The sequence below is a fragment of the Anser brachyrhynchus genome (assembly GCF_964034855.1).
Source record: "Anser brachyrhynchus genome assembly, chromosome: 5".
NCBI classification, from domain to species: domain Eukaryota; kingdom Metazoa; phylum Chordata; class Aves; order Anseriformes; family Anatidae; genus Anser; species Anser brachyrhynchus.
Genome location: NC_137699.1, coordinates 36,675,188 through 36,692,077, shown reverse-complemented (window position 1 = coordinate 36,692,077; position 16,890 = coordinate 36,675,188). Strand labels below are relative to the sequence as shown.

The 16,890-nt window shown below is 41.5% G+C and overlaps 1 protein-coding gene across 1 annotated transcript in view; it reads left to right on the top strand.

Annotated features, from left to right (window-relative positions):
- The window catches only part of IGSF22 (immunoglobulin superfamily member 22), an 85,661-nt gene that overhangs the window by 3,907 nt on the left and 64,864 nt on the right, over window positions 1–16,890 (top strand). The window contains 14 exon segments of the mRNA XM_080595724.1: window positions 811–7,230; window positions 7,232–7,261; window positions 7,263–7,374; window positions 9,898–10,111; window positions 10,220–10,239; window positions 10,563–10,574; window positions 11,222–11,306; window positions 11,968–12,087; window positions 14,049–14,056; window positions 14,643–14,698; window positions 14,700–14,858; window positions 14,860–14,869; window positions 15,380–15,522; window positions 15,896–16,046. Of these exon segments, the coding sequence (XP_080451850.1) occupies window positions 7,111–7,230; window positions 7,232–7,261; window positions 7,263–7,374; window positions 9,898–10,111; window positions 10,220–10,239; window positions 10,563–10,574; window positions 11,222–11,306; window positions 11,968–12,087; window positions 14,049–14,056; window positions 14,643–14,698; window positions 14,700–14,858; window positions 14,860–14,869; window positions 15,380–15,522; window positions 15,896–16,046 (1,240 nt within the window). The 5' untranslated portion in view covers window positions 811–7,110.

Sequence of the window (16,890 nt, the reverse complement as noted above, 5' to 3'; positions counted from 1 at the left end):
GTGGAAGGTGCCTCCTGCACTAGACTCCCTTCTCATTTGAATTTAGCATAAATGCGGAATAGAAAACTGTAGTCTGTTCTAAGCAGAAATCAAATGCAGCCACTGAAGAGAAGCAGTTTATTGCCACTAGTTCACCCTCATTTACAAACAAGATATGTAGTTTGTGTCCTTCTGAATGGATAGACCTGCATCCATGTAAAGAGGCCTCTTGTACTTGCAGTATTTCAGCACTGCTGCTGTTAACACTAGTAATGTAAAAGAGAGATAAATACACAGGCTGTGACCTGTAATTCATTCTCTTGAGAACTACCCTAGTGTTTGGGAATGAAGTCCTTCTCCGTACAAAGAAGGGTGACAATCTCAGACTTATTACATGGTGAGCAAGAACTGTTCAAAGAATATCCTCTGTAATCTAAAGTTATGAACTGGTTTTCCAGAGAGCCCAGTCCCTGTCTGATTATCTGAACAAACTGGTTGGACTCAGAAATGGTGGATACTGCTGCCTGTAGAACTTAAAAATAAACAAAGCCAAAGGCTGCCCATTTCACTAGGTTGTGAAACAAGCATCGAGGACTGACTTAACTGCCAAAGCAGAATTTGTTGAATGCTGTAATGTTTGAAACCTGACCCTACATGTTTTCTTTTTAACATGAAAAACAAGGGTGGTAAATTGTTTAATAGTCCGCCTTTGATCAAAGTTCTAAAATGGTGTTATAAATGATTATAAGAAAACGTGGGATTGGGGAGGTAATGTTTATTTTTAAATAAAGAAGGCATACCTTTAACTTACCGAAGATATGCTCCTTTTAGCCTCATACTTGAAGTTTCATTGTCCTGTTATTCTGAGAATGAGAAGCTGCTGAAGTCAGTGTAACGGATGCAACAGCATAGCCTGTAAGAGGCCACTAAGTATTTAGTTTGAATGGATCAAAAGCCGTATTTGTCCAGTGTGGAGGGACCCAGGCACCTTCCGAAGACTGGAACAGCCTACAGGACTTCACATAAGCCAAGGGACACAGAAGGGTCAGTAATGGTCTGAAATCTCCATTCTTTTGGTAGGTATAATCAGGACATTAGCAGCTGGAAAAAAAAAAAAAAGGTAAAATACATGGCAGCAGATAAGTCTGTCAGGAATGTACTAGTACTCTGTATTTTGTGGCTGTAGGCATGCAAAGTGGAAAATGGTTGTGCGAGGTCAATAGCTTTAGTTTCATGTCTACGTTGCTTTTTTCTTTGCTTTCCATGAAAGGAACCGTATGAAATACCACTCTGAAGTGTCACTCCTTGAGACACTTAAAAACAAGGGTAAAAGAGCTGCGCAAAGTATGGTGTAGGGAAAGCTCAGTTACTTACAAACTTGTCCAACTCTTTTCTATAACAGAATCTAAAATGAACATTCGCTCACACCAAGTCTTTGTTTTGTATAGTGCAATGGTACCACCTAGTCGTTTCTCAAGATGTGGTTTGCCTTGCAAATGGATGCTGATTCTGTTAGTAGAAGCCATACAGTGGAATAGCAATGCTGCATGGTGATGGGTGAAGTTAATGTCTCTGCAGAGTACCCATCAGTTGATTCACGGTACACCTGTGTTCTTAAGCATGGAGGGTTGTCTGTGTTAACCACTTTTTTTTTTTTTCTTGTCCACAGTCAAGACATGGGCTAGTTGAGTCAAGGTGATGGGCAGTAACAGAAAATGACATATCCTTCAAGTGCAACTTTTTGGTCTCTGGAAGTCAGTCAGTCTTATAAAGAAACAAGGAACCTTGTAACCTCACAAGTCTTCCAAAAGCTCGCTCTTTCTTACTAAATTTACTGTTAAGGGCAATTTTTCTAACAGAGCGCTTGCTGGCTAGAAAGTAGCCAGAGTGTACAATAACAAAAGGTAATAGCCCAGCATTTCAGACAAAAAATAATTGTTTCTTACCAGTCATTTGTACTCCACAGCTGGCACAAGCTGCTGGATCTTAACCTGTACCATTTTCATGTTCAGAAATTTTGTGGTCAAGGCTGAAAAACTTTGATCAGGTAAAGGAAATACAAGTAAATGAAATTCCATTTTAAGGTGAAAGGAGGAGCTATTAGATTGGTGGGTTGGTTTTTAAACCATGTCACGGTGAGTGTGCAGTGGATTGTGCGGTGGAGCAGGTAAGTAAAGCAGCATGCTATGTGCCTTCTCACTTTAGCTTTTGATGCTACTGGGTGTGGAGTTGCTCCATAGAGACTGAGGGCAAAATACACTCCTTACAAGGGCATTTGGGATTATAGAATAATATCTCTTATCTCTTCCTAGCCAGCCCCATTCATTGCTGTTGCTCACACTGCTGACCGTTGGTAAGCAGGAAAAGAAAGGGTGAGAACAGAACAGTGAAAGTGAGGGTGGTAAGAAGAAGAAAAAACCCTTTGGGCAGAGCAGGCAAGAGAAAGAGAGCGCTCTTTTTCCTAGATTCTTGGTTTCTAGAAAAGCCTTCAAAAATTGTGTTGCTGTGAGAAAAATTCTGAGCAGGAGAAGAACGACAAAACAGTGTCTAGAGATGCATGATATCCCTTTATTTTTTAGAGGGTATATGGAGATACGTAGGCTAGGACAGAGACTCTTCACTCGTCTTCTGTACATAAGGAATTGGAGAACATTCATTTCTCATACAGGCCAGCTGGAGACAAAGGCCAGCTCAGCAAGGAGACTGGAGTATTTATGTTCTGAGAAGGAAAAAGATCTGTTTGGGTGACCGCCCAAAACAGAGCACTCTCGGTATAGCTGTAATTTCTGCTGGCAACAAAGCAAAGTCTGAAGGTCATGTGGTCTTACCATTGTCTGCCCTGTGGACTGTATCTTCTAGTTTGCAGTGCATTGTTACAGCCTCTATCAGAATAGAAGCCTGTGCACCTAACTTTGGAAAGGGTTGTGTTTTGGGTTGATCTCCTTCTGCCCCATGATCCTCCAGCAAGGACACAACTGTGTCAAAGATTAGCATTTCTTACTTTATCTGCCTTATCAAGGAACACTTTTTAAAACTAGGGACCTGCCATTTCTAGATGACTAATGCTCATCCTTTATGGATGAGAAGTGAATAGTCCCTTTTCCCCAAACTGTCTTCCATACTGACACTAGTCTTGGCATAGCTGTAGGCAGCAGAATCCCCACAGGAAACAGGTTATATGCTGACAAGTTTCTCCAGTAGCATAGACACATGACTTACCAAATGATGCAAGCCAAACTGACAAAAAGTGGGCTGCATCTTCTCTGTGGGGTTTGCTGAGAGAGAAGCGAGCCTTTTTGTTATTCTCAAAGGCCAGCTCATGGCATTACATGTATTGCCTCTGCTGAACCATCAGCTGTGGGCTTTGATTAGAAACATTTTGTCTTGCTTTATTTTGGCTTAAAGAAACCTCCTTTCTGGTTGTGTCTTGGTATTGCAGTGAGAGCAGCGACTCAGTTCCCAGCCACGTTCACCAAGAGTGAGGTGTGCACAAGCTCTCTTAGCATTCATATATTCCAGTGTGATAAACTTGAGACAGCTGTGGAAGTCCTTAATGAGGAAAAAGTGCAATGAAATTATCTAAATAAATAAGCTAAATAAGGTAAATCCATTCTGATAGTAGTGTTTGTGTTGATTTTCCTGGTGTAAAATGGAGACCTTTTGCTATTACCACAGAAAAATGTACTAGCTCCAGTAAGGCATTTGCATGGAGCTGTTAGAAATGAGTATTCAGGGTCAGCTCCTTATTGGTCAGTCTGGCTGGAAAAAAGTTACTGTTTTACCTAAACTGAGGAAATACTTCTCAAAAAAATACTAAATGGGTTCATTCTGGTTGAAAAATGCTGCACCTCTTTGGAGCCTTCTAAAATTAACAGTTTAAAATGTTGCCTATTTCAGTATGTAGATCCATTAAGTGATAAAAACAGGCTTCTAGGTTATTCTACAAGTTTTTTTTTCACCTCTGTTATCCTGATGCACAGTGGCTTGCCAACGCAAATTGCTAGATAGCAGTTAGTTTGACAGGAGAGCCACACTTACCCCTACATACATCAGGCAAGTGTATTTCTTAATGCTCCCTTCCAGAGTTTGCATCCCTCAGAACCCTGTCGCCATAACAGCAGAACTGTAACAGCAGAAGATGTGCACGTGCAAACTGAGATTGAGACACACTGCTCCGTTGAAGTCTTCAGCTCGCAAACACAATACGTCTCTCAAACCACCAGAATTGTTGAAGGCAAGTAGCATTTGTGACCTGGGCATCTAAAACTGTCTTTCTGAGTAACTAAAGCGACAACGGGACCAAAAGAAATGTTGCCTTTCTGTGTAAAACTTGTACTGAATGACGTAGGGGTTGAGGATTTGTCTTAAGCTATATGTATTTGTCTAAACATAGGGCATAAGTAGGGCTTAGTACAGCTTGACAGAAGGAAGTAAGTCCTAACGGGCCTTTTGTTACATCCAGTTGTTATTACCATTCTTGAATGATGTCTAACACCGGAGAATCAAAGCACCTTGCAGCACCCCTATGCAAACTAGGCAGCCCGTTTTTTTCCCTTATGTAGATGATATAATGTCACTGTTTCTAGAGACTTGTGTTGGACCAGTCAAAATCAGTGAGAAAGATGCAGTTCATTTTAGGTTCTGGAAAGCAGTCCTTACTGCTTCAGATTTAGCAGTTCCTGTTTATGCAAAACTCATGATCGAATGATTTGATTGGGTCTGGAAGAATGTGGCCCTTAATGACCAAGTAAATAAGTCTTCCCATCGTCTTCCCATATGACAGTCCCATAACTGTCTGATGTAACAAAGGTCATGAGAGTCTCTATATAACAAAAAAATCACAAGTCATTCCTGTCAGTGTGCAGAGCACTTCTAAAGAACAAATTTAATTCCCAGAGTGGTATCTGTGATGGACATGAAGTTGTACTAAGTACAGTAAGTAAAGTAAAGCAAGGTTAATCTAATCTTTTCCATAAAAATATTTTAAAATATCATATACTCAAACAGAGAAAGCAGGTAACAGGTCCCTATTCCATTTCTTTCATTCATTCATTCATTCATTCCAACGTTTCTTCCTGAATTTTGGAGACATTCTGAGCTGAAGTGATAAGTAAACAAAAGCCTAGTATAACATGGAAAAGAGAGAGTGGGTTCCAGCAGAAGAATGATCTAGAGCGTTTTTTATAGTATCAATAAGGAGTATGTGCTAAAGGTAGCACTCCTTTTTTTCTTGCCATTAGTTCTTTTGTTTACAATAAAACTTTTAAAAAGAAAAATTGAAGCACTATAACATTCCTCAGCAGCAAGGAAAATGTCCCAGTTTGCAGCTGGCATACTGCAAGTTTCAGATGCTGTTGCATGTTTGTAGGGCATTGTTGCCTATCAACAGAAAAGAGCTTTAGAGCAAGAACCATTATTTTTGTTCCTTGGTTTTGTGTATATTGTAGTGGGGCACTAACGCATCTTGTGTGCCTTTCAGTGCCTTTGCCTGAAAACAATACTAACATTTAGTTCATAATAATATTCAGGATATATGTCCCAGTTCATCCCTGTTTAATTTGTGATGTCACGTGACTGACAACAGAAGTTCTGCCTTTCTGCATTCTGTTCTTTTCCTCATTTCACTTGCTCTGTCCCTTTGTCTCCTCTCTTTCTTACTCTATTCCACCTCATCTCTCAGACAGTCCTTTATTTACAAGTCTGCCCACCAGGGCAGGTCAAACTCCCTATTTCTTTTCCTACAAAACTCCAGAGTCTTAAGTCCAGCAGTTTCCATTTACACTCCTTTGCTCTCTGTATTGCTTATGCGGTTGAGGGGTGATATTCATTTTCATTGCAGAGCACCAGAATAAAAGGATGCTTCGGAGAAGAAATGCATCTTCATTAGCCTTAGGCCAAGAATATAAAATCCAAAATACATCATTGTCAGTGGAAAGGCTTCTGACTGTTTCTAAGGCTTTGGCAAGGCTGTGAGAGATCTTTAGGGAGGAAGGAGCATAGGAGTGGGTCTCAGATTTCTCTCCTCAAAGATTCTGGATTTTCAACGGGTCAGTTCTATTAAGGAGTTAAAAAATACTGATTTTAACAGAATAAAACGAGAAATTCAATAATAAGTTTGCTGTATTTCCCACTACCACCACTGATAACATTGGCTTCTTTTTTCTTTCCAGTCTCAATGCCTCTTCTGAGATGATGCAGATAAGTACAAGCATATAGTGTCCAATACCCACACTGATACTACATGGTATCCTTGATTGTGTCTGAAAGTAAGCGCTAGGGATTTGGCTTGATTAGTGACTAGACCAGTTACTAGCAGCTAGGTTTATAAAAATTCTTAAGTTAAACAAAATGGAGTGTCTTTACAGGGGAGATTAGCTTCAAGTAGTGGAGTGAAGCAGGAGGAAAGAATCTGCCTTTTCCACGCAGTGTGGCACATGAGCACTGATTGCATGCCATAGCAGCAGCTGTTCGTGGTTCAGTTTGCAGCTCTGTCCTCTGCAAATTTCAGTGAAAGAGCAGTTCCCACATCTAAATTAGGTTCCTTACTTGCCTGTGCCCCATTCGTAGCCCACCAAAGACGTCAGTGGAAGTTAGAACATCTTATTCAGTGGAGCATGGAGGCTGTAAATGACTAGTGGAAGGTCACACTAGGAGTGTAAGCAGTCAAAAAATTACCTTGGCATTTTTCCCCAGGTCAATAAAAGTTGGACTTCAAAAAAAGTGATGAAGAAAAGGTCAGGTTGTTTCCTTGTTTATGAACAGATTCTAAGTCTTCATTTCTCAAGGCATAGTCAAACTTTCAGCACCAGTAATGCAGGCCACTGCTTCTGTCAGTTTTGCAGTGTCACAGGCACCATCAACACCAAAATCATCTTTCTTTGTTCCTGGAGCATTAGCGATGCAGCATATTCCCAGCAGATGGTCTGGCAGGCAAGGTGGTGGGAACGATTTCTGTAGTGCTTTTATCCAGCAATGACCCTATAAGGCAAGCAATTAAAACCTTTGCTATATTCTCTGGAGCTAGAAGAGCTTGTTTGGAACCACATCAACGCCCCTTCCTAGATATCTGTAATGCTGTAGGGATGACAGTTTCTTACTTAGAAATGTAGCATGAATTACTTGTGAGATGTTATGTGTGTCGAACCTCTAAAAGCTAAGAAGAACATAAAGAAGACGATGATTGAGGAGAAAGAAACATTAGAGATCCTCTCCAAAGTGTCAGAGAAGGACTTTGAGAAGGTGTGCATGAACTTACAAGTTCCCTGATTTCCATGGGCTTCTCAAAAAAGTTGAAAGAGATGAAGAAGAAAGTGGAGTTTGAGGTTGGTGGCACTGTCTGCTTTCAGGACAGTTTAAATGTTCATTTCCATTCATACTTTTGTTTTTCTGTCCACAGTGACTAACTGTCCTTTGCATAAAAGTGCATAAAATGGCCTACAACATCTGTCACAGCACCCAAGACTCTTGACAGAGATAAAAGACCTCAAAAAAAAGCCTACATCCAAAAAGACAGCTGTGGAAGAAAGCAGTTCCACATCCCAGGTAGGATACACATCTACATTTTTTGCAGCAGGACTTTCGAAGGTGGATTTTTAAAGGAGCGTGAAAGAATTGTGCCAAATCTCAACAAGGTAAAAATGTCTTCAGAACCTCTCTGTCAATCATGTCTGTAGGAAGATCTCTCACTACAGATTAAATTCATGTCAAATCAGGTTCTTGATGTTAATGTTGCATCCTGATAGTCTAGCCAAGGTCTTCAATCCAGTATTCCTTAGGATAAACAATGAATGAAATAATTAAATGTTAATGAAATAACCCAAATATGAATATTGCAGACAAGATCTTATTCACAGAAATGACTGTTGTATTATACATGTTCAAATGCCCTTGACCAGAGTAACTGCAACATACAGGATGCCTCTCAGATGATTGGGTATTCATTCAGCTATACTGGAGACTAGATCTCTAACAGGCTGACTTGCCTGGGGCAAAGCTGCATTTGCTGACAATGGTTTGTTGATTTCCTACTAAAAAGGAGACCAAGGTTGGACTTTATTCACTGTGCTACCCCCTGCTGGCTTTAGGTGTCCTTTAAGCAGCACTGTGTGTCCTGCCTGCTGTGTCCACTGGACAAAAAGAATGTGTTCAAAGGTGCAGGCATTCTGCTTATTATGGGGCAAAGCCTTTGTGTTCCCAGTATTCCCTGAGAAAAATATGAAGCAGATGGGTAAGAAATATATGCTGTGCGTTACCAACATGAATGAAAAATACCTGGGCATCCACAATTTTCTTGAGGCTGGCAAGAAACTCTGTTATATTCAGAGCGATAGGTGATGTTTGTTATGGGATATGGGAGGTTCTGTGTACAAAGACAACATCTGCAGAAAAAAATGTGAATGTCAAAATTGGTGGGCCAAACTGTGACCTGCTTTCTTTTCTTAGACATCCTTGTAACAATCGTGATTCACTGGTCTTTTTAGGCTCAAACAGAAATCTAACATTGTTCAAGTCATAGACCAACTTGCAATTACCAGAGCACCCATGTGAAAACACCTTTCATGAGATAGCAGATTTCAGTTTGAAGCCTAGTTATTACACATAATAAGCCCAATTCTCCGCTGACGTAAGTGTGGTAGGGGTGTGAGTCACTACTGAGTTTGGACCAGTTTTAGTGGAAAAAATGGGAATGATAAAGTGCACTTTGGCACTTGGTAAAAGTGATGCTGCCTACCTTCCTTACCTTTTACTGCAGTTGGACCATCTTTTAAAGATAAGCTTTGCCAGAAGTACCATTCTTTAAGTGTAATACTTAACTTTTTGAGTAGCAGGGCTTGGACACGGAGTATTTGGTAGCATTTGCCTTACTTAAGCCAAATAGCAATCCTGTGCCAGGTACTGCGGCACCCTTGACAGATCATGCAGAAAGATAGCAGTCCTCTTTCTGCTTGCCAGTTGGTTCCAGGTATGCCAAATGGTTCCAGGTATCTTATCTGCAGCTGCCTGAAGCCATTGACTTTACAATGACCTAGAGTCAGGAGAGGGGAAAAAAACAGAGCTGAGACAGAAGAACTGAACGGAAAAATAATGTGTCCGTTGGTATTCAGTTTTGTAAGATTACGTGAAATTTCTATTGAACATTAGTTAGATTAATTTCTGCTGAAGTTTAAGGAATGAATTGATCTTTTTGCTGCCATTTAAGAAAGAAATCAAACTGACTTCACTGAAGTCTCACTATTTAGTGCAGGAAATCTAAGGTCAGGAACTAGCCAAAACAAAATGAGTATTTGTCTTTTTGGTATTTTAACAGGTGAGCTCCTAACATTCCTAACAGAACCAAAAGGGCTGAAAGAAAGGCTGACAACAGTATTTGAAATCTGCCTGCCAAACAAAATGCCAAGCTTCACCTGGAAGTAAAACGGGCAAGAGTTGAACCAAGATGATAAGTATGAGGGCATTCTACTGATGACGGATCGGTCCACAATTAGGTCCAGTGGCCCTAGAGCACTCAGTGTTGAGACTGAAGATCTAGTGCAGAAAGCTCCCCTCTTCATCAATCGTAAGTAACACAAGGTAAGCATCTTTGGGCTGTGGGTGAATCAAACACAAGATTAGCAAGTTTTGAGCTGCAAAATCCATACAGCTAAAGTGCAAAGCCCCAGAACTTGGGCTGAGAGAACTGGAAGCTGCAGTGTTATACAGCTGGTCTGTAGATGGGCAAGCAGAGAAGCATCAGGGCCTCTTTCACCCTGGAAGTAAAGTCCCAAGCATGGAATCTCTCCTGTGTAGGAACGTGGGCTGTATCCTGCAAAAGCAAAGCCACCTGTTCTGATTTATAAGGTATTTGCTGATACATGCCATTTCTTGTTGCCAATCCCCTCCCCTTTCCTAGCTGTTACAATTCAGTTCGTCAGCGAACCTGAGAAGCACCCAAGATGAAAAAGGGAAAAACCTGCCTGGAGCGCGTGCTGACTTCCAAAGATGTCACCCTAAAGGGGATGAAGTATGAATGGGTGATTGAGAGGTCACTTAAGTACACCAATAAGCATGAAGGGAAGAGAGCAGAGCTCATCATTAATGCTGCTGGACTGAGTGATTCAAGAGATTGCACAGGCATTGATTGCTGTGCAAGACAGTGACCCTAATGAGCGGTACATCAGTGGCAGTCTGACTGAAGATGGTAAGTGTGATTGGCTCAAGAGAGGAAGAGGAACAGTAGCCTTTGCACTGTTTTTCATTGCAGAGTAGTAGTGCTGCTTTGCTGTAACAGCTAGGAAACTGACGTGAGATAACCCTGCTCTGCAGTCTGTTTATTGTTTAATGTGGAATAAGCCATTAGTGTGTGCTTTGTCTTGGTAGCATGAAGGTAATAATTAAGGATTTCCCTTTGCTGTACAAAGTGGTAGACACATAAAGGAGTAAATCTTCCTTTTAAGTCCTTGCACATGCCACCTAAACCAGCCTAGTAAAATATGATGTTTTTTATTTTAGCCAGGATTGTCATAATGAATTCTCATCCTGATTCTTTGAAGTGACCCATGGGATGTTTGACTGCAGTCTGCTGAAGACCAGCAGCACAACGTGAGGCTGTTGGTATAGTAAATATTTAATATCACATTTGTTTTGTGAATTAATTTTGCAGTAGCGTTATTGATGCTGTAAGCTTTTATCTATGAACTTTCTGTAAGGACACATGGCTGTTAAAAGGGAAGGTTGGCAAGCTTAGCTTCATGCTCTTGGCATAGACTGAAGGAGAATTTCAAAGTTCTTCTTCGCAGTGTGTGGATTTCAGTGGCTGTTAGTATTTGAGATGATTTCTGTTAGCTGTGGACCAGCTTTGAGTATGCCCAGATACCTTCCATGAAAAATGCAGTGTTTTAAGACTATTTTAAAATAAACTGCTTGAAAGGCCAATAAAATGGTATTAGTGTATCCTTCACAAGTTCAGAAACACCTGACTATTCAGTTGGCATGATGATATTAATGAACCCTCAGGGGCCAAAAGCAGCTCAGATGTGAAATCAGGCAGATTTTAGGCAGTTTGTTCATGTGGAAGATTGATCTGTCCTAGCGCCCACCCCGACAGCTGTCGCTGTGAGGGTGGTCTCTTCCTAATAGCTAGGCATTTTCTGCATCAGATGATGCCCCACAAATGCTAGCTTGACTTGATGCACAGACTTGGGTGGAGGTCACAGTATTAATAGCATTTTGGCCAAGCATGTCTCATTTTGTTTTCCCAAAACAGGCCAGAAGAAAGGAGCAGTTTCCCAGTGGCATCCCCAGTGCTGGGCTTTCCAGGTGTGCAGCCTCATGAGGAGTCTGGGGCCAAGGTTGAGTATGGCTGGTGATGGTGATGGGCAGCAAAAAACCCTGGCTTCTGGAAAATGGGTACCAGGCCTGGTATGTGAGTGCCCATCAGGATGGCCTGAAGGGACAGGGTTGGGGCAGGGGCCTTCTCTGACCTCTCCTCCAGAGAAGAAACCACTTCTGTGGTACAGGTAACATGGAAAGCTGTGTCTGAGCCACCTTTCTATGCAGTGGTTCCAGGGGCTCCTACCATCCTGTGCACAATGGAATTGCAGTCTGGTGTCTTAGTTACAGACTTACGCTTCCATGTGCAGAGTTCAGGTTCAGATACAAATATTCTGTAGGTAGTAGCAGAAACGTTCATCTGGTTTGAAAGTTCTTCTGGATCAGCTAAGGGTCCAGAGCAGTGCCAAGAGGCTGTTTTCTGCTTTGGCTTTTGGGTTCCTAGAGCTGTATCCCTCTAGTGGATACCCAGAAAGAAGGGTAAAAACTAATTAACAAGAGTCTTTCTTTACCCCCCTTTCTTCCCTTGACATCCAATTCACCAAGCAGAGATAACAGCTTTCATCCTGAGGGCCTGTCCATTTTGTTATGAGGTCTCCCTTCTGTAAATACCTCCTTGGTGTTTTAAATGCTCAGTCCACAATCGTTCTGTTCACATGCTCCCACTGGCATTTCTTCCAGGTGCTTTTGCCACTGTGAAGGGTGTATGTGTGATATTCTTGTTCTAACTGGGGATCCTGCCGAACTCTGCGTCATCCTGAATGATGAGAAGGTGGAAGGAGTGTGGTTCAAGGATGGCAAGTAGGTAAAATACCCCTGGTGTTGTCAGTATAAAGAAAAGCTGCAAAACCCTAATGGGGAGTTCTCCAGTATAGCTACTGTGGGATTTGGCTTGATTTTGGTAAGGGGCCTTTAACTAAGGACAAACAGCTGGACAGAGCAGGCAAGAACTGATCTGGCCCTTCCCAGTCTTCTACAGCCTTGATCTTAGTAAGTTTTGGCTTTGGATCTTGGCTTTTTTTTTTTTTTCCTTCCCAGTTTCCTGTACAGATGCTTTCATGTTTGTTAACCCATTTTCTCAGCCTGGGTACTTGCATTCATTCCCAGAAGGCTGGTTTCTCACCACCCACCCTTCTCCCTCACCAAGTCTCAGATTTTCTGTGTAATCAGTAAGCATATCCTTTGCATGCTAATGCTCACCCTTCATTGAATGCCACGTGTGGCTTTTGGAGGCAGATTTGCAGATCCTCCTGTCCACGTAACACTGAATTCATTCTGTCCATACATCACAGAGCATTTTGTTAGAGAAGGAGTTAGAAATCCTGACCCCTTAGTTGTGTTAGAGGAGGAAGCTGATCAGAGGATTCAGGGACAGGGTCACAGGTGGTGTTTGTTGCAATGCGGGTTGTTTTTGCCTCAATATGCTTGTCAGATTATGGCCGTGAGAGGGATCTAGATAGTGTAGTAGGGAGCCATCTGCAAACTCATCATTGACAGTCTGGGAGAGAAGCGAGAAGGGAGGTACACATTCAGCCAAGGGACAGAGCAACAGTTGCCATTGCAGGTAGTCACCCCCTCTCCTTACTGCTGTTCACAAGGCACACGACAATGCTTGCAGAACCGATGCTTCACCAGGTACTCTAACCCGGGCCTGTACCATTTGACAGGCTTATCTGTCTGCATGAGCAAAACAGCTTCTTTCTGCTTCTTTGTTAGCTGAGGGGAGAAAATTGAACAGTCGTTGATTATAAGTGACTAAGCATAGGTTTCTGTATTTATAAATCCGTGATCGAGAATGTTGGCCTCAACCCTTGCTTCAAGCGTTGTTGTCATGAGCAACAAGAAAAACACCTTTTCTGAAATTACATATAAATATGTGTGTTACTCAGCTCTTGGCAGCCAGATGGCGCCAGATGGACTTTCAGACTCGTCTGCAGCATGGAAATGAGCCTCTCTGCTGAATCAAGGCGAGGTGGATAGATACCACTGCCCAGGCAGTGGGACAAATGTAGCAGTAAGGATGCTTTGTCTGCAGCACCAAATATAGATTTATCGAACCTGTGTGCAGTAAAAGCTCATCCACAGCAAAGCTTTGGTTATAAGGAGGGCTGACTTCCTGCTTTCAGAACTATTCTAGTCTGCATTTTTATGACTATTTCAGCAGAAGATTGTCCTTTGTAAACCATATGCATAAGACAGTTGAAAGAAAAAACACCAGAAATATTTAGGAACTTGGTTATTTTCCTTTACTGCATGCATGACATCCTTGTCATTTTCCCATATTACTCTAACAATTGACAGAGTATTTTGTTTACAAGCAGTAAACTTGGATTCCATGATCTTTGTCATGATCATAGCTATCTAAATGTAGCCTTAGGGAATACTAGCACAAAGGGCTTCTTCTTTTACCTTCAAAACTTAGAAACTGCCTGGAATCAAATCTCCGGGCCCTAAGGAAGTGGGGAACTTTGGGGGCTTGATGTTTCCCAGAGCTTCCCCTTTCTCTGCTGAGCTGAACAACTAAAGGAGATGAGCCAGCTCCCTGAACAACAAACAGAATGAAATTACTTAAATCAAAACACACTGAAAATTTTGCACATCCCTGAAGACTTTGATGAAATACGGGATTCTTACATTAAAAACATTAAGGAGTGTATGAGGGGCCAACCTCTGGACCATCTTTGTTGGGAACTTGCAGACACAGGAAAAATGTCAAACTGTATTTGCAGCTGCAGTTTTCAATTGTCTTCTGTTCTTTCCAGATTCTCCTGTTATTGAAGAACCTGTCCTCGAGCTTTTTGCTGCACACTACGAAGACTGAGCATACTGCAAGCATCAAGGTGCCTTTCAAGGCAAAGTCTTGCCTTGTGCAGAGTCACATGGTTCAGAGATGGTGTTGAGGTGACAGAGAAAGAGGTGATGGAGAAAACTAATGACTGGGTTACAACCAAAAAATGTCCAAGAGAAGACAGTAGAGCCTTTGTGCTGAATCTGAAAAAATGTCTGTGGCTCGGCTTCTGTCAGTCTTTACCTCAGAATGGTTGGTAGATCCCAAATCTTTTTATAGCAGGCCAGTCACTGGTAGATATGTTGTCTGAATTCAGATTTCCTTTAAAAAAAAACAAACAAAACTTGCTGTGGGGCAGACTGAGTTACCAAATCAGTTCGCTTTTGCTGGAATCAATAGAACTACCTGAACTACATGATTTACACCATGAAAGGATACGACCCTCTAAATAATAGCTCTCCATGTCACTCTGTTCAGCTGCTCACACTGCAGACAAACCAAAACCCTCACAGGGGACAGTAAAGTTCCTGGAATACACAGGGAAAATGCACTATATTGAGATGAAAAGCACCCAAAGGCAATGGTGGAAAGCAGGTGACTCACTTCACCATCAAGAAGAAGATGGGCTGGGGAAAAATCTTGCATCAAACTAAGGGTGGTGGAAAGTAAATTCACCACATTTGCTATGGGTAAGGTGGAGAAAGAAAAAGCCTACCAATTCAGAATATGTGGAGTGAACTCTGAGGGCCTCACTGAGCCCCTTGAAACAGAAGTTTTTGCTGGACCAGCCTATTGGTAAGCATTTGATCATCTCAGGACAGCTGTTTTAAGGTGGTTTCACTGTCCTCTTTCCCATCATTTTTGTCCTCTTCCTTCTTGCCAATCCCCAAAAGAACGCTGTCCTTGTGCCTCAGGGGACATTCCAAGGTCAGGAGCTTAGAAGCTGTTTCGTGCCTGGGCTAATAGCCAGGATCAAGCAAATAGCCAGGTCTTTTGACTACAAGTGTTTGTGGACTTAGAAACCCCTCAACATGGACTGGCCACGAGAGAGGACTGACTAACACTCTGTTCTAGTGTCAGTTACATAAGCTTAGTAGAATACAGCAGAAATGAAAAGTGGCTTTCTCTGGAAAATATTGTGGGAGAGGAGAGAAGATAATTTAAAAGGGAATGCTTAAAAACATTTTGTTTTGCAGCCAAGAAAGAAAATATGTCAGCCAAAACCGAACTTGGTTAGACAACACTGTTGAACTGTGTTCTAGGAGTTATAGTTTGGGTACCTCTTGTGCCCATTTTCCTTCACAGACTGGGATCCTTGCAGAAGCTGTACCTCCCAAGATTTGCAACCCCCTTTCCCCAGGATCAGAGTGTATCACAGAAGCCAGAGTAGAAACAATGAGTCTGGCCTATTGAAGCATTTCAGAAAGACAGAAAACTTCCAAATTAAAGTAATATACATAAGTTCTCACCTAAAACTTTGCATTTTTTCATTTTTATTCAAACCACCTATGGATTAGGGAAGGCATTTCTGGACTGCTCTGCAGCACATTGCAGAAAGAGCTCATTTTTTGAATAAGTGCAAGCATTGAAATATTTCAACCATTTCAAATGATAAAGGGAAGTGGATGGCAAAGTAAAAGGCTTTAGAAAAAGGTTGTGGCCATTAATAAACCTAAACATGCAAGTTAGCCTCCTTCACTTCTTACTGTATGTATTTATGTATGTGTACATAGACGCACACAATTTGGAGTCCACAAATTCTGTCTGTGCTGCACTAAACTGATTTTTCTCTGTGTAGAGCCTTCAAGATAGATGTTTCAGCTTCAAGCTGTAGATGTCAGGAAAGAAGCTGTCACCATCGCCTGGAGCTCCCCAGCCCAGGATGGAGGCTTTCCAGTGGAAGTCAACATCATAGAAAGAAGGAAGAAAGGCAGCAATCTTTGGGTCCCACCCACCAAAGAGCCAGTCCAAGGTCAGACCAAGATTATTATGTTTTATGTAGCCAGAGGAAAAGCTAGAGATTAATCAACCAAATGTCATCATGGCATCTAGCAAGATGTATATTTTGACACACACTGTTCAAAGTGAGATCCACTTTTCAACTCTCAAATACAAACAGCTGGATACCCACAAGCAGCAATGAGATGGTAAAACACTCAGCACCTCTGAAAGTCACACCTGTGGATTTGGGTGCCTAATTTCAAGCATCTATGTTTTACATTTTTTCCTACGCAAATTTGGCTGTTTTTCCCTGACTTAGACCAGAACTGAATTAAACAAATGACTGATTTTGTTGTATCCATCAGATAACAACCATATGATCAATGCTTAGCACAGCTTGCATAACACATGGGAATGTTCCTATCAGCAGCAGCATCTGACTAACAAGACTTATGCTTTTCCTTTTCTGCTAATATTTTGTTACTTTCTTGGATTCTTTCCTCTGTCTCATTCAAAATGTTGGACTTTCATATTAATTAAGTTATGATCAATCACATTACCCAAAAATATCCCCCTTAAAGTAACAACATTACTCATGGTAAATAATGGAAACACTTTATGATAGATTATTCAGTTTCAGAGGCGCTTTTCTCTTTTTTTTTTTTCAATTGAATGGAGGTTTAACCTTGCTTAAAGGCTGGGCTATGAAAGGCTTGGCCACTCTGAGTTTGTTACTTCATGGGAAATCCCACTAAAGTCAGTGGGACGAGATATGAAGATATTTTTCCCCAGCGTGTATGATTACACCAGGCGCTATAAACCATAATGTAGTAGAAAGCATTATAATGGCAAATTATGCATCTCTCTCCATAATA